This window comes from Enhydra lutris, unplaced genomic scaffold, assembly GCF_002288905.1.
Source record: "Enhydra lutris kenyoni isolate GAN:26980312 unplaced genomic scaffold, ASM228890v2 scaffoldscaffold38, whole genome shotgun sequence".
Taxonomy (NCBI): domain Eukaryota; kingdom Metazoa; phylum Chordata; class Mammalia; order Carnivora; family Mustelidae; genus Enhydra; species Enhydra lutris.
The window spans coordinates 5,818,514-5,842,343 of NW_019154122.1; the positions used below are offsets into that span (position 1 = coordinate 5,818,514).

The 23,830-nt window shown below is 56.6% G+C and overlaps 1 protein-coding gene across 3 annotated transcripts; it reads right to left on the reverse strand.

Annotated features, from left to right (window-relative positions):
- Window positions 1-1,835: 1,835 nt before the first annotated feature.
- LOC111154686 (neuroblastoma 1, DAN family BMP antagonist) lies at window positions 1,836-13,098 on the reverse strand. 3 transcript variants are annotated; one of them, XM_022514517.1, is made up of 4 exons: window positions 13,052-13,098; window positions 4,868-5,062; window positions 4,658-4,769; window positions 1,836-3,303 (listed from the first exon to the last, which is right to left on the reverse strand). In XM_022514517.1, the coding sequence occupies exons 2-4, from the start codon at window positions 5,032-5,034 to the stop codon at window positions 3,055-3,057; spliced, it is 528 nt and encodes a 175-aa protein (XP_022370225.1). In that variant the 5' UTR covers window positions 5,035-5,062; window positions 13,052-13,098; the 3' UTR covers window positions 1,836-3,054. The 3 variants fall into 3 exon arrangements, with proteins under 3 accessions (XP_022370225.1, XP_022370223.1, XP_022370224.1); XM_022514515.1 differs by lacking the exon at window positions 13,052-13,098 and adding an exon at window positions 12,836-13,000; XM_022514516.1 differs by lacking the exon at window positions 13,052-13,098 and adding an exon at window positions 8,760-8,943.
- Window positions 13,099-23,830: the final 10,732 nt, after the last annotated feature.

Sequence of the window (23,830 nt, forward strand, 5' to 3'; positions counted from 1 at the left end):
GGGAGCGAAGGGCAGAGGAGGACCTGAAATGTTTTTTTCTGGGCTCTCTTGGTGGTTCAGCTTGAGGTTGGCAAGGAAAAGCGAAGTCACTACTTCCCATCCCATGCCCAATGGCAGGCTGGCACAAGAGACGTCAGCATTCAAATCTGGCTCCTCCCATTTGCTGCTCCTGCATCCAATCAGCGGCTCCTCTCCAACCTGGCCCCGCCTCCCCAAGGCCCCACTCAATTCTGGTCTCTGTGGTCTCTGGTCTCTATCTCCTGCCCGGACTATTGCAGTCACCACCATCCGTCTCCATTCTCTGGGAAACCCAGCTCTGTGCAGAGCCCTCCGGGGCTCTTACTGCAAGAAGAATGAAGTCTGAACTCTGGCTAGCATTGCACACCTGCCACCAGCCACGCCAACCCATCTTCCTGCTTTCTTTCCAATGAGCCTCTTAATTTCTTTATATGTCTACCCTGCCTGGTTCCATACACAGGATGGAGGCGGCTCCTGACCCAAGATTCATCCTGCCAGCACGGTGCTTGGTTCTGAGCTCCTCCAGGCTCCAGGTTCTGAGCACCGCGTCCAAGGCCCCAGGAAGCCCTGCATTTGGACGTGTTCTCTGAGTCCTTGGAAGCCCCGCAGCATCTTCTCTGCATCCTTGGGCCAGGCCTCACCTCCAGACGTACGGAATGGCTGTTAATATGACCAGGGCTTGTCCCTACCAGACTAGGAGTCACTGAGTCTGCATGCAGGAGATCTACTTCTCTCCAATCCAACTCCACGTCAGGGACGTAGGGCCCGGGTGGATGGCTACGTCCGCACAACGGCAAGAAACGCCATTCCGGAGCCGGGAAGTGCACAATCTGCACAACAGCCCAGAGCAGCCATGCTCTGGGAAGGCAGTGTCCGCTGAGGAAATCGCGCGTGTGGTACAGCACCGTTGTCGCTAGAGGGCGCAAGATTAGACTCTGGGCGCCGCTGCTTACCGGCCCGTGCACAGCACTCCCAGGGCATAAGAGCACTCGATTCCAAAAAATGGATTTTCTGTGGATTAGTAGTAATATATGTGAATTGTCTGGTATGTGGTGTTCACAGCAATATGGGTGAGGAACAAAGGGTCTGGGCCCTCACCCACCCCACCAGCCCTGCTGTGTCTCAATGATGGAGAATTGGGGGGACCCAATGGCCTGGGGGTAATGATCCCAAATCCCCCGGTCCCTGGGAGGTGGTCAGGCACCCACCTGGCACACAGCAGGATACGTACAAATGACAACCGCTGAGAGCAGGGTCAGGCCTGGGCTCGAGTCCTGTGGCTGCCGTCTTTCAACCATGCTGCCCTGGACAGATGACGCAATCCCTCCCCACTTTGGCCGCCTCCTCTGTACAGTGCGGGCCAATGTCTGCATCACAGGCTGGTGCTGAGGATTAAGCGAGTGACTTTGTGTAGAGTACTTAGCACAGCACCCAAACTTGTATATTCCTTTATAACCGCTGGCTTTGTCTCTTTCCCCTTCTACCAGGTCAGACTAGACGGGGGTCCAGGAAAGGGCTGATATTGGGTCCCTGGGAGGGGGAACAGATGGCATGAGCTAAGCCCAAAGGGCCCAAGGGTCAAGATGAAAAGCGCCTGGTCTGGAGGCCCACCCAAGGTATATCCGAGGCCAGACATGGGCGCCCAAGGAGGGAGGTGGGAGCCAAGGAGGCAGCAGCCACAGGCACACCACGGCAGCAAAGTGGGAGGGCCACTAGGGGCTCCTCACTGCGCAGCCTGACCCCCTCCCCCAGGCCTTGCTGAGGACCCCTTCGGGGACTCTGGGTCAGCAGAGGCACCCAGTGAGGAAGAGAACACAAGCATTGAAGGAAATTTATTCATGAGAAAACTCAGGGAAACAATCTGCTGGTTACAAGCTCCAGAAGCCCTTGTCGGAATAGCCGGGAGTGTGGACCGGGGGGCCAGGGGAGCTGACCGCCGCCCTGGGGACAGAAGGGCAGACACAGGCGGGTGTGGGTACCGAGGCGTTCTTCACGGCCCGCCTGCTTGCCCTGTCCCCAGAACCCCACTGCCCTCTGGGTTAAAGTGCAGCTGGGAGGGGGGTGATAGGTAGAACTGGGTGCTGGAGAGCTGTGGGGACACTGGCCGCCATGAGCCCTCCCCCCTCCTCTTCCTGGTTTCTTGAGGCTCAGCCAGAGTCTATCCCACCCAGATCCCTCCTTGGAGCGCCCCCCCCCGCCCGCCCACCACCTTCAGATTTAGAAAGAGCTCCCCAGGAGGGGGAAGGCTAGCTCCATCAGTTTTCCGCCCAAGACTTGGGGGGGCAGTGGGAGGTACTACCATCTTGGAGAGGGAGGGTGAGGGATACTCCAGGGATGGTCTGGGAGTCCTCCCCTCCCCCTGGCCCAGGTAGGCTCCTCCCTTGCCTTCCTCCACCCCCTGGAAAGCCAAGGAAGCCAGAAAGTCCTCCCAGCTCCAGGGCCATGAGTCAGCAGGGTCCTGCCCAGACCTGACTCCCAAGCACACCATTGAGGGAGGGCCATTTTGGTGCCAATGGGGAGAAGCTCTCCTGGGGACGAGAGACCTTTGGGGAAACCTATGGGGCTCGAGCTTCTGCCAGTGGTCTTCCTAGCCTGGACCCAGCCCCTTCCTCAAGGCTACTGCTGGCAAGGCACCGACCCTCGGTCCAGGGTCCCCGCTCCACCATCTGTACCCCAGGGGCCCTGCCCCACCAGGGTGGTGAGGACCTCACACCCACCTCAGCAGCTTAGCCAACCTCTTCCTGCTCCCAAAGGCATATCTCTAGGAGGCAGAAAGGAAGAGAACCACCCCCCCCTCTGAAAAAGAACCCTGAAGACCTCTGCTACCTCCCCTCACTCTTGAATATATTAAATTGTGCAGCTTGGTCCCAACCCCTCCCTTCAGATCTCCACGGCAACCGGAAAGCGTTCCAAGTCCAAGTCTGAATCCAAGTCCATCCAGTGCCAAAGGGGGGCTCCGGCCTTTCTCCCCACCGCTCCCCCAAGGGTGAGACCCAACATTCCACAGGGGACGAGAGGGGAGGAGGAGTTGGGGCCTCAGTCCTCAGCCCCCTCTTCCTCCACGTGGGGGGCCCCGGGGGGATCCTCGGGCTCGGGGGTCTGCCCGCCTGGGTGGGGGTGGGGACGGGTGCCCGGCTGGGAGCCTGGCGTGTCCTCGCCTTGCATGTAGACGCTCAGCCCATGGCTGGGCTCCTTGCCACATGCCTGGCAGCTACAGTGCACGATCTTCTCCACCAGCTTGTCCACCCGGGGCACCTCCTCGTGGCCGGGACACTCCAAGGTCACCTGCAGAGGACAGCAGAGAAGGGAGGACATGTTTCCAGAGGCCCCACGGGCAACAACACTCCTCATGGGACCGACAGTCCCAGAGACCCCAGAATGCCTGAGCCTGCCTGGGGGGTACCCCAGTTAGCTCTGCAGGCCCCTCCACAGGGAGGAGGGCAAGCCGCCACAGGAGCCACCCGACTCGTCTCCTCACAACCTGTCCTGCCCCCTCCCTACCCATTCCCTCACAGCAGCCTGAGGGGAGAAATCCAACGGGGCCTGCCCCTGTCCACAGTCCACCTCAGTGGACTTGAAGAAAAGTCCAGACTCCTTACCAAGCCCCCTCCCCAGGACCTTCAGGTGGCCTCTGGCTGACCTCTCCATCCCTGATCTCGTGTCACTCCCACCAAGTCTAAGCTGCCTGATCAGCCCGAGACTTTGCACATGCTGTTCCCTCCACCTGGAAGGTCCTCACCTAACCCACCCCAGACCACCTGCCCCCAAATCGCCCACTTGACTTCCACTTAACCTTTGGGGTGGCGTTCCGACATCACACCCTCAAAGAGCCCCATCTCAAAGCCACAGCCCAGCCTAGGTCTGCCCTACTGGACCCTGCAGGGTCTTGCTTTTCTCCTAATTCACACTTTTCCAACAGCTCTCCCTTTTTCCATCTTTCTTCCCCTTTTCTCCCTCCTTCCTTCCACAAAGCACCTACTCCCTGCCAGTGCTGGGGACATAAGGATAGGCATGGTCCTGCAAAGAATTCAGAGTCTAACGAGGGAAGCAGACTTGTCACAATCACCCAAATGCAGATGGAAAACTGTGAGGGGACAGATGTCAAAGCAGACGCACACAGTGCTCAGGGGGATAAGAAAGGGCCCTGAAAATGCTGCTGAGCCAAGAGCAGGAGAATGAATAGATGTTAAGTGAGTAAGGAGAAGAGAGGTATTCCAAACAGGGGAAAGAGCACATCCAAAGGCCCTGTGGTTGTACCACGCAGAGCAGCTATGAGAGTTGAAAGAAAGCACACTGATGTCAAATGTCAAGCAAGTAAAAAAGATGAGGGAGGCGAGACAGAGCTCAAGACACTGGGGAGCCAGGCCACGCTGGCCACTGCGGGACACAGCGAGGATTGGGTCTCATCTTAAAAGAGGAAGAAACCACAGAAAGAATTTCACTGTGGGACTGACATCAGAATGGAGCTGCAGGAAGAGCTCTTGTCCAGTACATATTGGTGTCAGACACATAAGCCATCCCGTGGCAAGGGCCACGTTTGGAGCCCCAGCACAATTCTCGGCCCCTGTACATGGCGGGGCCTGACCGGTGGGCCCTGCGGCCGAGGCCCAGGCAGACAGGGGCGGGCAGCAGTACTCACGATCTCCCACATGGACTGGGCCGGCATGCAGGAGTCGCAGTGAACCAGGGACTCCGTAGACTGCGGGAAGGTGTTGGGAACGCTGTAACTGAAGCACTGTCCTAGGCACGCCCTGCAGGAGGAGAGGTCACTGTGCCCGTGACACCGCTGCAGCGGCGGGGATGGGCTGCCCCGTCTTCTGCCCCTCTGCCCACTGCCCCTGCCCCGCACCTGTTCTGGATGGACTTGGCCTCGCAGCCGCTGTGGCCCACGATCTGGGTGATGTTCTTGGCCTCACACCAGGCGCTCTTGTCCGGGAACAGTGCCAGCTTGTTGATGGGCGGTGGAGCGGCCAGCAGCATTGCGGGGAGGACGGCCCCCACCAGGACCCGAAGCATCGTGCCCGTGGCCTCTAGGGCCCTAGGACTGAGCACAGACTGCAGGTGAGGCCGGTGGGGCCCAGAGGCCCCGTGGACAGAGGGGACGGCGGCATGACAAGCACGGACTCTGCCATCCGACTGCCTGGGTTCGAGCCCTAGCTCTACCGCTTACCAGCAAAACACAACCTTGGACCCGTTTATTTGTCCTTTCTGAACCTCGACAGTGGAGCCACTAACACATGCACGTGCCATGGACGCCCAGGAGGTTACGAGAGCCCCCAGCGGTGAGACTAGCCCATAATGCATGCTCTGCGGGTGCTACTCTGCAACCCTACTGTGCAGCTTTGAGCAAGTTCCTTTCTATGTCTGTGCCTCAGTTTCTTCATCCAAGAAATGGGGATGGCGAGACGGGATGGCAGAGGACTGTGATGCTTCAGGGCCTCTGGCAAACACACAAGCTTGCCCAGGAAACACAGTGCCTGCCCTCGAGGGGCTGGCCACGCAGCGCATCTCCTGGGCACACCGCCTGCATGTCAACTACCAGGAAAGCTAACCTCCTCTGTCCAGCACTGTGACTTCCTGGGCCACCTTGGCTGGCTGGGCGTCCGATGAAAAAGCTAACCCCGGACCAGGCTATTTCTTTTTTGGATCCCCCACCAGAGCCGCAAGTCCTGAGTCTATACATACATCTTTATTTATCCCCAGTACCATCCCAATCTCCAAGGCAAGACCAGCGTCTGACGGGATGGAAGGAGACGGTAATACCAGAACTGGCCGGAAGATGGCGCTGCAGGGCAGCATGTGTCCGAAGGATTGCTCTCAGAGGGGGCTCTCCCAGTGTTCCCCGACTTCAGCCTCCCTAGGCTTTGCCGTCTCCCCGACCTCCAAACGTGTGGAAGAGGGAGGCTTCAGAGCGACTTGGAAATGAGGGCCAGGCCTGCAAGGGGGTGCTCTGGGGACAGGACATGGGAAAGGGTGTGTTGAATGGGGATCTGGGAGTCTGCACCTGCTGTACGACCCTGGACACCCAGGCCTCGGTGTCCCCACCTCTAAAATGAGTGAGGTGCCCTGGACACTGGATGCCAAAGTCAGCAGATCATAAGAATCCCGAGTTCCCTACGGACTTCTGGAGTGAAGTTCTAGGGCCAAGCGGGGCTGCGAATTTTCTAGCAAGCTTCCAAGGTGCCTCTGACATGGAGAACTGGTCCAGCTCAGTCAGTCCGGGATTCCATGCCTTGGGACGGTCCCAAGCGGGGTATGGGCATGGCCGAGTCGGGATCAGGGGCCAGGTGCTGTCCCACAGACACCCAGCACTAGAGTGGGAACATATCCTTTCTGAACGATCCTACCCTCAGTCAGCCTCCTTGGTGAAGCGTCCAGAAAGGGGGTGGTGTTGGGGGTCTTGCCTGTTACTCCAGGGAAGACCTAGGTGGGCTGGCTCAGCTGTGCTCTAGGAGAGGGCCCGGGCCCCCTGCAGGGCTGGGAACACCTCCACAGCCCCATGTCCCCTCCACCCAGAAAGTCCTGCTCAGCCCCTTCTCCCTGCAGGAGGTCTCCAGAAGCAGAGCTGAGTCCCATCTCACTGGACCCCAACGCCTGGGTGACCCCTGCTCCCAGCCAGCGGGGAGGGGTGAAGCAGGGAGAGCAGTAGGAGGTGAGTTGGGACAGCCTGCCCAGTCCCAATTGCATTTGTGTCATGACCCTGGCTCTCACCCACATATTTCCGGTCTCACTCACAAGACCGACAGCGAACCCGTGTTTTCAGTACAACCACATCCTAACAAAATAGAACGGACTCGTTCCTAACTGGCAGCCCAACTAATTTTTCAACCAGCGGGGCATCCAGAAGGCTCCCTGACCCCACTGGGTCCTCTTCCGTGCCTGGGGAATCAGACTTGGAGTCGGGGTCTGATCACAGCACACCACAAGGAGCCCCGCAGGGACCCCCCACCCACACCCCGAGGCCAGAGCTCCCTCAAAGACCTCAGGCAGGTCTGGGCACTTTGTCTTCTCCCTGACCCTGTGACGATTCCTCAGGAAGATCGGGCCAGGCAGAAGGTGACTGGGAGTTGAGGCTGGGATGGTGTGGAAGTAGCCCTGAGCCCTGTGGATCTGCTTTGCAGGTGATTGGGGGGGGGCGGTTTTGGAATGGCAGCCGTGGGCCTGGACCAGGCTAAAGGGGGGCAGAGCTGAGACAGGGGTGAGGTTAATAACAAGGCTTATTGAGGGACAGGGTAGTGGTGAGGTTTTAGGGGAGTCACGGGCCTGGAGCATGGGGACTGGTTATTAGGTTCAGGTTATAGTGAAAGGGGAATCTTGCTCTCCAGGACACAGTCCAGAGCTAATCCAGCAGGGCCCAGAGGGGGAGAGTGGGGGGTCCCGTTAGCCAACCTGCCAGCACCCAGGACCTCAGAGCAAGCTGGAGCCACTGTCTGCTTACCTAGACTGGCGGCCCTGCTCCCACCCCAAGCATGGCCCCCAGAGTCCCCTGGTTCAAGTCTGGCCTTCCCACCTAGGAGCTGTGTGACTTCCAGAAATAAAGCTGACCTCTCTGCACCTACTTGCCCCTACCCTAAGATGGGAGCACAGCACCGCTGGGGAGAAGGACTTGGAGGAGGCAGTCAGCGGGCCCCCAGCTCAGTCGGGTCCCCATCCCCTGGGAGAGTGCAGGGAAGGCGGGGCAGCTCACAGGTTTTCTTTATTTTTGGTTTATGCTCAGCTAATTTTTCTAGACAGCAGTCGGACCTTCCTTCCTCAGACAAGAGCCTCACCCACAGATTCTCATCTCTTCTTCCCTCCCTGAAGATCACACTGCAAGTCATGGGACTCCTAGAATGCCACGGTGGGCAGAGGGATTCCCCCACGCCAACAACCCTCCACCCCCTTGCTTTGCAAAGGGGTCATCCCCAAGGTCCCCCAGCAAGTCGGGCCAAGCGGTGCCCTTCCCGTGAAGCATGAAGTTCCCCACAGTTTAACGCTCAGTCCATTAAGCACTTCCTAGGTGGTGGGGAAGACGGAGGCCAAGGGGAGGCCAGGGGAGCTGGAGGCCCAGACGCTATGCCCGCTCAGAGCTCAGAGCCTAGAGGGGGAGGTTGAAGGAAATGGGGTTTCACGGAAGCAGTTGTTCAGATGGGAAGTCAGAGAGGACTGGGGTGCAGGGAAGGAGAGATTCTTAATTCTGGATTTATTTATTTTAAAGAATTTATTTGAGAGAGTGAGAGAGCACAAGCAGGGGGGAGAGGCAGAGGGAGAGGGAGAAGCAGACTCCCCACTGAGCAGGGAGCCCAAGGCAGGGCTCATTTCCAGGACCCTGAGATCGTGACTGGAGCCAAAGGCAGATGCTTAACCAACTGAGCCACCCAGGCACTCCATTAATTCTGGATTTAATTCAGGATTTGCGGTGAGTTACCAATGACGGGGAGAGGAGGGAGCTCCCGGCTGAGGGGACCGCACTCGCAAAAGCAAGGAGAGGGGCTTTATTACTAAGAGCCCGGCCCATGCCCCACCTGTCTCAGAGCAAGAGTTGGTGCTAACGGGCCAGACACCGTTCTGGGTGCTTTTAACGTGTATGCATTTGTGCGGTCCTTACAACCACCTGTGAGATAGCTACTACTAGCTCCCCCATTCTATAGAGGAGGAAACTGAGGCATGGGAAGATTAAGAGATTTGCTCAAGCTTACAAGATAAGGACTGACCAACACCAAGACTTGAACATGGACAGCAGCAAGATAAGCACCAGCTACCTTTGCAGACGGGAAGGCTCCCGGAGGATAAATCCAGAAACAGGACGAGGTGTCCAGGGAAGGGTCCGAAGTTGGCAAGAGACCTGGGGCTCCCTGCCCCAGCAGGCTGCGTCTCTTATCCTTATTCGCACTACCTGGGAGCAGAGTTCAAGTTCCACTCCTGACTCTACAGCCCATGAGACCGCCCCCACACACACCCTCACACACCCTCACACACACACACACACACACACACACACACCCCGCCACTGACAACAGTGCAGCCAGGGCCGACCCCTGGGACCTTGGCACCTCAGGAAAGGTCTGATACAGGCCAGCCTCCAGTCGTGGCAAGATTTCAGTGGGGGGTGAGTGCCTTCTCACCAGCCCCCCTGCGGAGCCTAGATCCAACCCCCCCAGATCCTCAGAGGCCTTATGCAAACACCAGACACATCCCGAGGCTGCCAACGACACAGAAAATTCCCTGGGGGGAGAGGAGGGGTCGCTGGCGGACCCCAGCCAGCACTGTGGAAACTGAGGCACAGACCAAGGAGGTGAGTGTCCACCTTTCTCGTTCTAGAGAAGAGGGCAGTGGACAAACACAGCAAAGCCGGGGGAGGGGGGCTTTCTCGGGATCCTTCATTCAAAAGGTCCCCGGGGAGGGGCTGGGGGAGGGGCAGCAAGAACATGTTCCGTGGTTGGGCCTTCAGGGTCCCCCCTCTCGTTTCCGCAGCGCCCAGAACTCAGCATTTTCCCAGAGATGCTTGCCAAAGCCCACATTCCCCAGGCCCCAGCGCTGCATTTTCTGACCCTACAGGTCCAGGCTGTGGTCCGGGCAACATCGACGACACTCCCACATGATTCTGAGGCCCAGCCAGGTCAGGAGCTATGGCCCCCCAAACTCCCCAAGGCAGGGACCCCCATAACAGCACTGCTGACGGGAGCCACCCACCCTGCTGCCTGGATTCCAGGGCCTGGAACGAAGTGTTCAAGTCACTGGAGGGACCCAGATTTCCAGGGAGCCCTCCAGCCCACCCACCCCCACTGTGAACCCCTTCGCAAAGCCTATATTGTGTAAGAAGTGAACAGTCGCTGCCCGTTTCCTCTTTAGGGCAAATCTGAATATTCAGGCCACATATGCCAGGATTTTCTTGCTAGAAAGGTCCACTCCCCACCAGTCACATACACACACAGGCCCCTGGTGTAACCGTTTGTAGCAACCAGCCTGGTGTGGAAGCAGGTGAGGCCAGGGCTGGCAAATCCCCGGTGGCAAGGATCTCCCCCACTTCAACTCCTGCTTCCGTAACCTCTCCTGGGCACCCTTCCCGCCTACAGCCCCACCTGAGTCGGACAGAGACTTCTGCCTATGGGCCCAGCATCTGGGCGACACGGTGATTGACACACCAAGCCCGTGGTGTGTGTGGTGTGTTGCTCTCGAAGTGATCAGAACAGATGACCCCAGCCCACCCCCTCCTGCTTTCCCTGTCCACATATGCACAGAGCACTCTCTGGGTTCCCCGGCACGGACGGCCACAGACCCAGGTTCACATCCTACCTCCGCCAACTTAAACTTTCTGTGCTTCCATTTCCTCATCTGTAAGGTGGGCACACGGAGTGCGCAGAAAGGTCTGCAGAGGGCAGCTGCCACAGGATAAAGCCTCAGTAATGTCACCCCTAGGGCTAGCCTGGGGTCCCCCAACTTTGCCCCCACCCTCTCCCCGCCTCCCACAGGATGCCCTTCTCCCTCCCCTCTCCCTCACCTCCTCCCATCAGATCCTGGGCGGGTCCTGAAAATAACCAAATCCGGGGTTGCAGCTGCCCTGGTGAGAGTGGATTTACGGGAAACTCAACCATAGGAGATGATGTCTTAGAAAGGGTTTTATAAACCGTTGAGTGCTGCCTCCCACACGGACTGGCCAGGGTGGGAGCCGAGAGGAAGAACCCCTCCGACTCTCATTCTGGGGCCACTGACTGAACGGACAGGGTCTTGGAGAGATCAGCCCCCTCGGACCCACCCAGGAGAAATCAGGCTGGGCCTGGCTGCCAGGCTGTCCCCACCAGCGGGTGCGGAGGGCGTGGCCTCTGTGGCCGCAGCCCCAGGCTTGGGCTCAGCCAGGGTGGGGCAGTCCCTGCAGGTCTTGGAAGGAGCGCAGGGACTTCCTTGAATGGTGCAGCTGGAAAGGTTGCTCTGGGACGCTGGCCAAAAGGCGTCAGACCCCAGCCCCACTCCTCTCAGTAGGCTCTACTGGGCCCGCTCTTGGACTTGCCCTTGGACAAGTTCAGGCCCAAGCCCATCCATTGACTCACTGTGTCCCCGGGCGCGGTAAAGTCTAAGAGTTACAGACAGAGCCCCTGAACATTTGCGTTGCCTCCCCGAGCCCCACACTGGTCCCCTCCAGAAGAGCGAGCATGGCCTGGGAAGGTCCATTTAAGCAGATTCCCTCAAGTGCAGTCTGGCTCCAGCATGTTGCTTAAGGCCACTGTGATTCCGTGACCCCAGTCTCACCGCGGGGTGGCTTCCTTCCTCCCCTCGGCCCTAGGCGCTGGCAGAGCATGAACTAACTGTCCTGGGGGGTGGACGCCCAGAGCCAGGCCCATGCTCCCAAGGCCTGCCCGCCTCTAACAGGCAGGTCCCGCTTCCGGGCCACAGCAAACCACTCCCCCCCATGCCCCCCGCCCCAGGCCACGGCTCTCCCACCTGCAGACCCTCCTGCCCACAGACCCAAAACTGTCTCCAAAACAAATCTATGCTAATGAGCTGCTGCAGGGCCCGCCGCACATCTGCTCAGCAGAAGTCCCACTGCAGACCTCACCGGCATCCCTGCCCACTGCAGCCTCCAACCCTTGGGGCTGGGGGTGGGGAGAAAGAGCCAAACTCAGTCTGAAATCTCACTTGAAAAGAATGAGGATATACCCGTGGCTAATGCAGACCACCTACTCCCCCCCATCCACCCCTCCCAGGCGCAGGCCCAGGAGAAAGAGGTCCAGCTTGCAGGGGTGGGGGGGAGAGGGGCAAGGGTCACCAAGGAAATGATCCAGTCTTGCCTTTTCTTTGGCCCCAACTAAAGGCAAACCACACCCAAACAGCCCCAGCATCTGGGGGGAGTTTCTGGAGGCTGGGGGTTTCAACAGTAACAAAGGGTGAGGGGCTCCTTGTTGACAAATTGCTTCCCCACTCCCCTCCCCAGCCAGCGCCCAGCCTTTGGCCTCCAGCCCTGACCTCTGTTTCCCTGGAGTTCCCGTAGTTACAGGCTGGTGTCCTCCAGCTGGGCGAGGGCCTCAGAAAGCCTGAAAATGTGCCCTTCTCCCCTGATGTCTGCCAACCCCCTGGCCAGGCCAAGGCGGGCAGCTGCCCCCTTTACAGCGGCTTGTAAAAGATCAGAATCGCCCCGCCCAGGGAGCGGGGCGGGCAGGTGGCCGGCAGCGGGGCCCCGCTGTCCGGGCCGCCTCGCGGGGGTGGAATTCTTAAGAAAACTGAGCCCCCTGAGCCCCCGGAAAGGCTGGCTCCCTCTGCCCCAGACTCAATTCCAGGGGGATGACCCAGGCCAGGCCCCGGGGGCAGGCGGAAGGTAGGGGGAGGGTTTACGCGTCTTTTACCGGGTCTAGGAAACTATTCATGAACCCCACTGGGGGGGGTCGTGCCTCTGACACTGGGGGACTGTCTGAATTTGAGAGTGGGGGGTCAGGGGGATGCACAGACACAAAGGTACCCCCTCCCAGAGGGGCAGAACGGAGAGACAGAGAGAACATAAAGGCATAAACCCAGGGAGGCTGAACACGAAGGCAGAAGGGGAGAAGAAACAGAAAGAAAGGGACCGAACAGAGAGGGGGACGGAAACAGAGAAACGAGAGACACGGGCAGTCGGATGGGGAGACAGAAAGACAGGGAGCGAGACAAAAAGGAGGCAGAAACGTACCGCAGCGGAGAGGCTCGCGGCGCGGCGAGGCCCGGGCAGAGCCGGGAAGACGCGCGAGCCCCGCGGCCGACCTCCGGCCGCTGCCCCGGCGCCCGCGCGGCCCGACCCGCCCTCGACCCGCCCGGCGTGCGCTCGCCACGCACCTCCCTCCCTTCCTCTCCCGGCCGCCGAAACTCTCACCAAGCGACGGAAACCCCCGGCGAGTCCGGGGACGGGCTCGGAGCGCAGCGGTGCCCCCAGCCACCCCGTGCCGCGCCTACGTCCCCAGCCCCGGCGTCCGGAGGCGCCTCCGCACCGTGTCCCGGGGCCGCCGGGCGGGCCGGGGGCGCGGCGCTGCCCCTTTGGCCGAAGCCTCTGGAAGCCGGGCGCCCGCGTGCCGGCCCGGGCGGGACTTACCGCGCGCGGCGGCGGCGGCGGCGGCGGCTGCGGCGGCGGCGAGGAGCGCGGCGCGCCCGCCGGTTCCCGCGGAGCTGTCTGCGGGCCGCGGGGGGCGGCAGGCCCGGCGCCCCCGGGAGGCTCGGGAGGCGGCCGGCAGGGCTGGCGGCGGCCCCGCGAGGCTCGGCTGGGCTGCGCTGCGCGCCGTCTGCGGCCCCGGGCGGGCGCGCGGTGCGGGGGAGCGGCGAGCGGAGCGGCTCCGACGTCAGGGGTGTCTCCGCTCCAAATAGGGAGCGAGGGCGGGGGCAGCGGAGGGAGGGACGCGAAAAAGAAAGAGCGGGCGGGCGCGCACGGCCGCTCCCTCCGGGCTCGCGGAGGGGGGGGGGTTGCCCCGGCCGCCCGGCCCGGCCCTTCTCCCCGCCTGCGAGCCTCGGGCCGGCCTGCGCGGCGATCCGACGGCGCGGCGGAGCTGCGGGGCCGCCCGGGCCGGCGCCCCCGGGCAGCCGGCAGAGAGCCCGGCGCCCCGACCCCTTCTCAAGCACCCTCCGGCGGCTTTCTCTGCGCGCCCAACTTCCCTCCGCCTAACTTTTCCCGACCCTGGCCAGGCCTCGGGGTGACAAAGATGGAGGTCTTCCCTTTTGCGGGGACCCGGGCGTTGCGGTCTTGCTCCGAGGCTGTGGCGCTCCAGTCCACCGAGTCCCGGCACCGGGCGACTGTCCCGGTTCTGCAGTCCCGCGGGGCGCCCCACCTATCGGCTCTCGGGCAACTCAGGTCCGGCTCTGGGGACCCCGTTGCCCCTCGCCCTCCGCCCAGCCTCTTCTCAGCTCAGGCACCGGTGTGGGCATCCGGAGAAGGGGGTGAGAGGCCCGGAAGGACTCAACAGAACGAGAGCGCCGACCAACGGACTCGCTTCTCCGGCTCCCGGGAAGGGCAGGACGCAGGCCCGGCGCCCAGCGTCGCCTCGGCGGTCCAACTCATCAGCCCGCACTTGGGTGGGTGGCGGCTATGCCCCCCACCGTTCCGTGTGCTCTCAGGGGAACGAGGAAACAGCTTTGCTCCTGGAAAGTGGTAGCCCAGGACACAATCGGGGGACCTGCACATTTTGCTTTCTATCAGAGTTGTGCGTGTCCGTCTATTTTACCCCAGACCGATCGTTGTCACGGGTGGCCGAGCATCCGGGGTGGCTCCAGGCGGCCTGCTGGTAACTCCACGGGGTGCTCCGGTGGTTCCAAACCCAGACGCATCCCCATGCCTCCTAGCTCCCACTTATGCTGTTTCCTCTGCCTGCAGTTCCCTTCTCCTTTCCTCTCCTGGCAAAGGCATTCCTTGAGCACCAGATTGGAAAGACTTCCAAAGATCGTCGGAGAGCCTAAACCTCTCCTTCCTCAGGTGGGATCCTTGGCATGGAAAAGAAGTCTGGCAATTTCCCAGACTGGCAATTTCTAGCTGGCTGGGCACATCTCTTTCCTCCATTAGACCGCAGGCACCTTGAGGGCAGTGATGGCTGGTTTATTTCAGTGTCCCCAGTGCCTAAGGACATGTCCCCAATATATTTGGCAGAATGGAAGTAATTCTTAACCGCCATTGAGAAGTGTTCCCAGGAGAATAACAAGAATAACAATCCTACAATATAGAATGTGTATCTTACTTGTGATGGGTATTTGAGCTCACACATACTGAGCCCCTGAGTGGGTGCCTGCTCCCATTCTGGGCACTTGCCACCCACACAATAACTCTAGAAGATAAACAGTATTGTTATCCCCATTTTATCAGTGAAAGGAGAAAAACCTAGAGAGAGGTTAAGTAACTGGCCTAAAGTCACACAGCAGGAGATGAGGCCAGCTACTGTCTGTTGGATGACCACAACCTGCAGAGCCTAGCCTCGCTGCCTGGAGCTCAGTAGGCACCCAGGAAATCTTTACTGTTGTGCTTACCGGCACCGTTCTCAGTGCAGACTCTGGGTAGGGTGGGCTGTGGATCTCTGCCGCTCCAACACTCAGGAAGCTAATTGTGTAGACTCATGAGCTTGTCAGATGGCACAGAGAGCAGGGAGTATAGTCCTTGACAGTTTAAACACGACTTTCCCAAACCCAGGGATATTCAAGAACGATCCCAACCACCTAATCAAGGACACGGGGCTTGGTGTTGAGTCACCCCTGCCTGGGGAAGACCAGTCATCACAGAAGGACCACAGTGTGCTCAGGGGGTCTGGAAGGTGACTTGTTGATAATACCAACAGCCACCGTTACATGCCCGGTATCATGCCAAGCACTCTGCCCGCTTTATTGTATCGATTCCTTACCACAGTCTCCACATTATCCCTGGTTTAGAGGTGAGAGAAGTCGAGTCCTCAGGAAGTGGAGTGACCCGCCCAAGATCACACCACTAGTGAGAGTCGAACTTGAACCCAGACCCGACAAGTCCAAAGCCTGTGCTCCTTCGCCTGCCACACCCTTTGGCTGCCTCAGAGCCTCTCCCCATCAGGCTGCGGTGAGGAGACTATACCCCCGGGAGCCGGAGTGACGGGGCCCCTGCAGGAAAGGCAGAACCTGTCACGCCAGAGTCCCCGAGCTCACGGAGCTGCACCTGGTCGTCAGCAGCCCGCCAGTTGCCCCGACAGGCCTGGCTGGCACAGGGCACGGGCCCGAAGCCAGAGCCTGCTGGCCCCCGGCCAGCCTCTGGGGGCCGAGTAATGTGGGGCCCAGAGCCGGGGTAGAGGGCTGAAAGCCTCTCTCCCCAGCTCATTAGCAAACATCTGGGCTCAAGAAAATGACCGACCTGGAATGTGGCTGGGCTGTGGGGAGCTGCTCCCTCCCTGAGTCCGGGGAATGTGAGCTCCCTCCCGCAGGGCACGGGCTCGGGCCAGCTGTTTCCTCTAATCCCGTCAGCCTGGCCTGGACAGGGGTGCAAACCTCTGCACTCTCCCGGAGAGTGAAAACAAGCAGAAGGCCTTCCTTCCCAGTGCGGCCCACTCAGTCAGGTGGGTGATGGGTACCCCCCTCCGCCCGGAGAGCAGCACAGGGTCGCCCTCTTCTATGAAATAAAGACCAAGCATTTCCACACGTCCATGATCGCAGTTGGGAGGGGCCACCAGGACTCATCACAGAAGGTTCTGGAATCTTCCTCCTTGGGTCAGAATCCTTGCTCCATCACCCGCTGACTCTGGGACTCCGTGCAAGCTGTTTCCTGCCTGGGCCTTGGTTTCCTTCCCTGCAAAGTGCAGCTGGTCATGGTACTCCACAGGGTCATTGGTCAGCACTCATTCATTATGTAACAGATACGTAGCATGCCTACTACGTGCCACACAGTGTGGAGGACACGACAGCGCACCAGACCACTAAGGTCCCAGCCTCGAGATGCGTGTGTTCTGCACAGGGAGCAGAGTCCAAGGGAACAGACAAATGGGTTTCTCATCGAGTGCTCTGAAGGGACGAAGGAAGCCAGAGGGGGTGTTGGGCTGAGAGAAGCCACAGGAGGGGCTCAGAGGTGATGTTTAAGGTGAGGTTGTGATAAGGAGCCAGGACTCCAGGAGATGAATGGATGCTTGGTACAGTTTCTGGAAAACAGCGCGTTGGAAGGCTCGTGTACAGCAGAGAGGACGCGGGGGTCAGTTCCCCTGGACCACAGCTGGGCTACAGCACAAAGCTTCCTCTTCTGACTCAACTAATACACTTCTGAGCCTCAGTTTCTTCATCTGTGAAATAGGAATTTTAACAGTGCCCAACCGCAGGCTTACCGAGAGCCACGCACACGAAGCCCAGAGCCTGGCACGGGCTCCCCTCTCAGGAAGGGGGAGTGGCTCGTGTATTCACCCCTCCCACAGAGGAAAAGGATTTGCCTACGTCTGCCCTGCGAGTCAGGATCAGGTGCAGGCGCAGAATCAGATGTTCTGACTCTGAGCCCGCCCCCTGGGCTGTGTCCCCTGGCCTCTTCCTTCCCCTGTCTCTGGAGGCTCGGGAGGGCTCTGGGGGCCCCATGTGGGAGGACAAGAAGGTGGCCATGCACTGCAGAGTCTGGTGCAGAGGTGTGTCCTTGGCTGGATGCGAGAGCATGAATGAGGCCCCGGGGGGAGAGCCCTCGGCCCTGTGGACAAATTTGAAAGGGGTGGGAGGACAAGAACCAAAAACAGGGATCAAGTGCTAAGAATGGGGGAGACGAGGGGAGAGAAGAGAGTCAGAGACAAGAACTGAATCCTGGGAATTTTTGAGTAGAAATTTCAGCCCAAGTCCCTCTGACCCCAGCGGTTGCCGCTTTCCACTCGAGGGGCAGGCAGCCTGGCACGGTGGTCATGGCTGTTCACTCCGCTGCAACAGTGAACACCCTGGTGTTGCCAGGGATGGGGTGCCAGGGGCTGTCCCCAACCACCCCCTTGCCCCTCATTTGTTTGCTTTCTCCCTCCCTTCACCCTCTCTCCAAACTGCCACCTCCATGTGGCAGCAAAAGAGCCGGGCTGTCCAGAAACGGGCATGAGTGTCTCACCCTGCTGCTCGTGGTGAGCACTAAACAAGGTTGCCATGGCGGGGCCCACACAGGGCGCGTCCACTCCTCGACTGTGTCATTTGTCCATTGTTCCCTTACAGTGTTTCTTCCACTGCTCGGTTCCCAGCGGCCACACAAACCCACAGAGAACAGAGCTTCTCTCCCTCCTCAACAGTTGATGCGCATTTAATATCCTACAGAACAGCTTTTTCTTCCTTAAGGTTTTTGTGCTCTAGATAAATTCATTGAAAAATCCCCTTTTTAGGAATGTGGGGATTGGGGGAGAAAAAGAAGGCACAAGAGAGTATCATCTGGGTGTCTGTCCAGCCCTTCCACTAGGGCGATGGCCTCCGACTATATCTACAAATAACCAGGGTTCTTGGGGAGCCTGGGTGGCTCAGTCAGTTAAGTGTTTGCCTTTGGCTCGGGTCATGATCCCAGGGTCCTGGGATCAAATCCCACATTGGGCTCTCTGCTCAGTGGGGAGCCTGCATCTCCCTCTGCCTACCACTCGTTCCACTTGTGCTCCCTCTCTGTCAAATAAATAAAATCTTTAAAGAAAAAAAATAAACAGGGTTCTCTCGTGATGCGTGGTTCTCCTAGAACCTGCCCTCCTGGCCAGAGTGGGAGGGGGACCAGAGTGGACAGCTGAGCAAGGCTGCGCCGATCAAATTCTCTCTGAAGATTCTGAACTGTAAGGCCCAGGAGCCGCGCTGGGCAGCTGAATCTGGGCCAAGTGGGATTCTAGAGAATTCTGGGCTCCTGAAGAAGCCAGCGAGGGCTTAGTTCTTGTACATCCTTGACATTCACCTGTCCTTGGAATCTCTGAGTTAAGCTAATTTGCAGTTTATCATTCACCTCCCCCAAAAGTCTGATTGAAACAATGTCTTTCTGGGACCAGCTCCTAAGTGTCTGGCACAGTGGCAGGTACTAGGGACAGCAAAAAGCCAAAAGCCTGCCCCGTAAGGAAAAAGGGCAGACATACAGCGAAAAGCAGCAAAGTCCCAGGGGGCTGATGGGCCCAGGAAAGGCTCACTGGAGGTGGCGGGATTTGAACAGGGGCTTGAGATAGGAGCAAGATTCGAGCAGGCCAGGAAAGCTGTCCATACTAAGAAAGAAAAAGCCAGGGAAAGGGGTATTTAACCAACACGAGGCCCGTGGGCCTCCACAGCGCTCCAGCAGACAAAAGTAACAAAACAAGCTTGCATGGGCCCAGACACTGCCCCGTCACCGCCAAATGGATACATTTGGTTTGTGAGATGAAGCTTGGTTGAATGAATGCACCACCCACAGGAAACTGTGTATCAGGAACAAATAACTAGTTTGATAGACACAGAGTTAATAGATTACTGTTCACTTACTCAGCAAATATTTATTGAGAAACAAGTTCCAATCCCTGCCCTCAGGGAGCTTACATTCTAGTAAGAGGAGACAGAAAACCAACCAATAAATGTAGGTAAAGCCACAGGCCGTGAGAGACTGGGGGAAAGGCCGGAGAGAAACATCAAGCTGAGCAGGGAGGTTAGGGTGTGTGTAGGGTTAGAAAGACCGAAGCGGTCAGGGGAGATCTCACTGAGCGTGAGACATCAAGGAGAGACTGGCAAGAGAAGACGGCATGAGCTTTGGGGGTACCTGGGCGAGGAGAGGTCAGAGACCATAGTCCGAGTACAGCCGGTCTTAGGGCCCCAAGGAGGGAGCGCAGCAGTGAGTTCAGGCACAGCGAGGACGGAAGGACTGGAGCAGAGGAGCCAGGGAGAGGGTGGGAAGAGTCAAGGGCAGACAGGCACCGGGAGGGCCAGAAATTGCAAGGTCTTTGGAGTCCGCTGGATTGACTTTGGCTTTTTCTCCAAATGGGATGAAAGGCCACTGGGAGGTTTGGGGCGGATGACTGACATAATCAAATTTATGCTTTAACCCTGGCTGCCGTGTGGAGGATAAAGGGGGAGGCGGTGATGATATAATCCAATATTACTATAGATCAAGGCTTCTCTTACAGTAATGAAGACATATGTGGACACATTTTTCTCATAATAACCTTTTGAAGAAATCATCTTTGTTCCCATTTACAGACAAGGAAAGCGAGGCATGGACAGAATAAGTAACTTCCCGGACTCCACAGCAAGCAAGTGTTGGAACTTGGATTCAACCCCTCAAACCCCACTAAGGGCTCCTGCTCTTAGCCTGTAACTTCCTCTGTGGAGAGAGCAGTGGGCAGAGTAGGAGGGCAGGTAGGAGCTGGTTGGTGTATGACGGCCTTGAATGCTAAGAGATTTGGACCGATGTTCTGTGCATTAGTGGAGAACCACTGAAAATTTATGAACTGAAACGACGGATAGAAAATGGTGTTAAAACTGATGGAGAGGGGGCAGCTGGCTGGCTTCATCAGCGGAGCACGCGACTCTTGATCTTGGGGTTGTAAGTTTTTGTTGTTCTAAGACTCTATTTTCTTTCTTTCTTTCTTTTTTAAGAGTTTATTTATTTAGGGGCACCTGGGTGGCTCAGTGGGTTGAGCCTCTGCCTTCGGCTCAGGTCATGATCCCAGGGCCCTGGGATTGAGCCCCATGTCAGGCTCTCTGCTCGGCAGGGAGCCTGTCTCCCTTCCTCTCTCTGCCTGCCTCTCTGCCTACTTGTGATCTCTGTCTGTCAAATAAATAAATAAAATCTTTTAAAAAAAAGATTTATTTGACAGAGGGATAGAGATCGCAAGTAGGCAGAGAAGCAGGCAGAGGGAGATGGAGAAGGAGCCGCTCAACCGACAGAGCCACCCAGGCACCCCAAGACTCTATTTTCAAGTTATCTCTACACCCAATGTGGGGCTTGAACTCACAGCCCTGAGGTCGAGAGTGGAAATGCTCTTCCAACTGAGCCAGCCAGACACCTCCTCAGGGTTGTAAGTTTGAACCCCATGTTGGGTGTAGAGATTACTTAAAAATAAAATCTTAAAAAACAAACAAACAAACAAACAAAAAACTAAAGACCTGGAGGGAAGGAGGACGGCTGGAGGCTGAGAAGCCATGGGAAGTCTTACAGAGATTCTGGGGAGGTAAAAGAAATCCCCAAGACTCCCCTGCCTTGATTGAACAAGGCTTTACAGATAACAGGTTTGGGCCAAAAAAGCAGCTTTATGGCGGGTTTCTGGGGCCCAAGGAGAGGAGTCAAGAAAGCTGGAGGGAGGGCGCCTGGGTGGCTCAGGCGGCGGTTCAGCAACTGCTTCGGCTCAGGTCATGATCCTGGAGTCCCAGGATCAAGTCCCACATGGGCTCCCTGCTCAGCAGGGAGTCTGCTTCTCTGACTTCTCCCCTCTCATGCTCTCTCTCTCTCTCTCTCTCTCTCTCATTAGCTCTCTCAAATAAATAAATAAAATTTTTAAAAAAGAAAGAAAGGAAGGAAGGATGTGGTTACGGACAACCATGTTCTGACGTTCACCTTCTATGACTCTATCTCCTGGTCTTTAAGAAGGGTATCTAAAGGGCTTGAGGAAAAAATCTGTAATTACCTTATACTCCTCAACAGGACTTTTCCTGGTAAACCAAGTGGAACTTTGAGCTTTATGCATGAAGTCCCCCACAGAGAGAAGAGGAAGTCAAGTCTGCAACAGGGGTGGGCCTTTCCTTTCTGCGCTTTAAGAGTCTGTCGTGTGAGGTCACAATTGATAGACCCCCATTTTAACTGGGAAAGTGATTCATTTGATCATAATTGGTTACATAGTTGATTATATCAGAAAATAATATTCGTCTGGCTGTTCCACTTTTCTCCAAAATAACAGGGCGCATGACCTCACATTTGTACAGTGTGGCAGGAAGGGAGCATCATAACCATCTTACAATGAGGCCCAGAGAGATCGAGTGACTTGCTCATGATGACACAGTGACCCAGGGAAGCAGCTCAGAAGAGAACAGAGGATGCCCTATAGTAAGAATTTGGGGAAGCCTTTCTTCGCATTGAAAGTCACTGACCCATACAAATGATTAGTCAGGGCCACCCACTTAAAAAGCAAGTTAATTTAGGGGTTCTGAAAATATACGAAACATTATACTCTACTACCTAACTGCAAGCTAGTAAGGGTAAGACTGCTTCATAAACAGCACAAGAAAAATGTGCCCTGGGCCTTGATGGCCTCCAAAGGGGTAGACAGCAGAAGGAGGAGAAGGTAAGGAAAGAGAACTGGAAGACAGGCCAAGAGCCCAGAGGGCACTGACACCCTGACTCCATCCCAGAGAATCCCAGTGTATTTCCACTCATCTCTACACCTACACACAGGAGCCAAGTGGATCTCACTGATGCTACAGCTCTCTAGAAATTACACCCCCAAAGCCAGGATTCTCGCTGATAAGGGAGTCACGAACTGGGATGAGCTAAGGCCATACAAAACCCTTGGTTTTGGACTTCGTTTATCAGTACGAACTCAAGGTTACAGACACGTGTGCATGCACGTGCATGCACATGCACACGCACGCACACACCTATTTCCTAGCTCTGCTGAACAATGGCACATGGACAGCAAAGCGTGCACCTGTGGATCTTGGTTTCGGACTACCACTCTCTTCTAAAAGGAACTAGGGCTCCCTGGAGAAATGGCGGGATTCCAAGGCTGGGGTAAAGAAAATACTGGAAGGGTTTGGACTACCTTGTTCTGAGAATGGAGTGGGTCGTCTAAAGGAAAGAGGTGGCAGCTGGGAAGAGCTCCCAACAGGTATCTGGACAAACTGAGTAATAAATATTGACAATCAGGGGTGCCTGGCTGGCTCACTGGGTTAAAATCTCTGCCTTCAGCTGAGGTCATGATCCCAAGGTCCTGGGCTCCAGCCCCGCATCGGGCTCTCAGCTTGGCAGGGAGCCTGCTTCCCCCTCTCTCTCTGCCCGCTTCTCTGCCTACTTGTGATCTCTCTCTCATTCTCTGTCAAATAAAATCTTTAGAATATTGACAATCACACAATTGAGAATGCATGAGTCCATAATGATAGAAACAAACGAACAAATCAAGTGGGAGGAAGGGAAAGTTCTCCCTCATAGCACCACCAGGTCGTAAGGAATAATGAATTCTGAAAATCTCACTGGATGCTAAAACTCACCATGGCTTGATATGGAAAAGGATATTTACGGTCTCAAAAGTATCTCCCCACAATTTATTTACTAAATTAGAAAGAAAAATAGTCAACGTACACTGGAGAAACCAGGGAGGCAGCACTTACACCAAGTAACCAAAGTTCACACCACTACTGTTAGGACACATGGACATCCTGTGCACTGGCAGACACACTCTGTCCAAACCGCAAAGCCTGAATCTATTGTGAGTAAACACACCAGACAAACCCAAAGTGAGAAACACCCTGCAAAATAATTGGCTTGTATTCTTCAAAGATGTCAACAGCAAGCAGTAAGGTTGATGCAGGGTTCTGGATTGAAGAAAGAAACCTGACAACCAGATACCGCTGGTGGGTGATCCTGGCCTGCGCAAAGAGCAGGACAGGGTACTGTTGCAACAATGTATAGAATTTGAACATGTACTGTGGATTACAGGATACTATAGTATCAATGTTAATTCCCTGATTTATTGTTGTTACTTAAGATTGTATTCCTTTGAGAGAGAACCTGTCCCAAGCAATGGGGCTGAGGGAGAGAAGGGAGATCATCTTTTTTTTTTTTTGAGAGGGAGAGAATCTCAAGCAGACTCCATGCTCAGCACGGAGCCCCACACAGGGCTCTATCTCACACTCTGAGATCACCACTTTAGCTGAAATCAAGAGTTAGATGTTGAACCGACTGAACCACCCAGGTGGCTTTTTGTTTTTAAAGATTTTATTTTTTTTTAAAGATTTTATTTATTTATTTGACAGAGATCACAAGTAGGCAGAGAGGCAGGCAGAGAGAGAGGGAGGAAGCAGGCTTCCCTTTGAGCAGAGCACCCAATGCGGGACTCAATCCCAGGACCCTGGGATCATGACCTGAGCCGAGGGCAGAGGCTTAACCCACTGAGCCACCCAGGCGCCCAAGATTTTATTTTTAAATCATCTCTACAACCAACATGGGGCTCCAACTCACAACTCCGACATTGAGTCGCGGGCTCTACTGACGGAGCCAGCCACGCACCCATTCATTTTCTGATTTAGATAATCATGCTGTGGTTATCTAGAATGTTCTTATTCTTAGAAAACGTATGCTGAAATATTTGTGTCAGTGGACATGATGTCTCCATTTTATTCTCATATGGCTCAAAAAATACTATATACACACACGAAGAGTGGTACAGTAGATGAGGAAAAGTGTGAATGACTGGTGAGCATGGGTAAAGGTACGAAGGAGCCCCTTCTTTTCACAACT

Bases quoted from the DNA above. Each gene is read 5' to 3' on its own strand.
- LOC111154686 (XM_022514517.1), bottom strand. From the start codon at position 5,034: ATGCTTCGGGTCCTGGTGGGGGCCGTCCTCCCCGCAATGCTGCTGGCC. The intron at 4,770-4,867 runs GTGCGGGGCAGG...CTCCTCCTGCAG, and splicing joins GCCAAGTCCATCCAGAACAG to GGCGTGCCTAGGACAGTGCT. The intron at 3,304-4,657 runs GTGAGTACTGCT...TGTCCTCTGCAG, and splicing joins CCCAGTCCATGTGGGAGATC to GTGACCTTGGAGTGTCCCGG.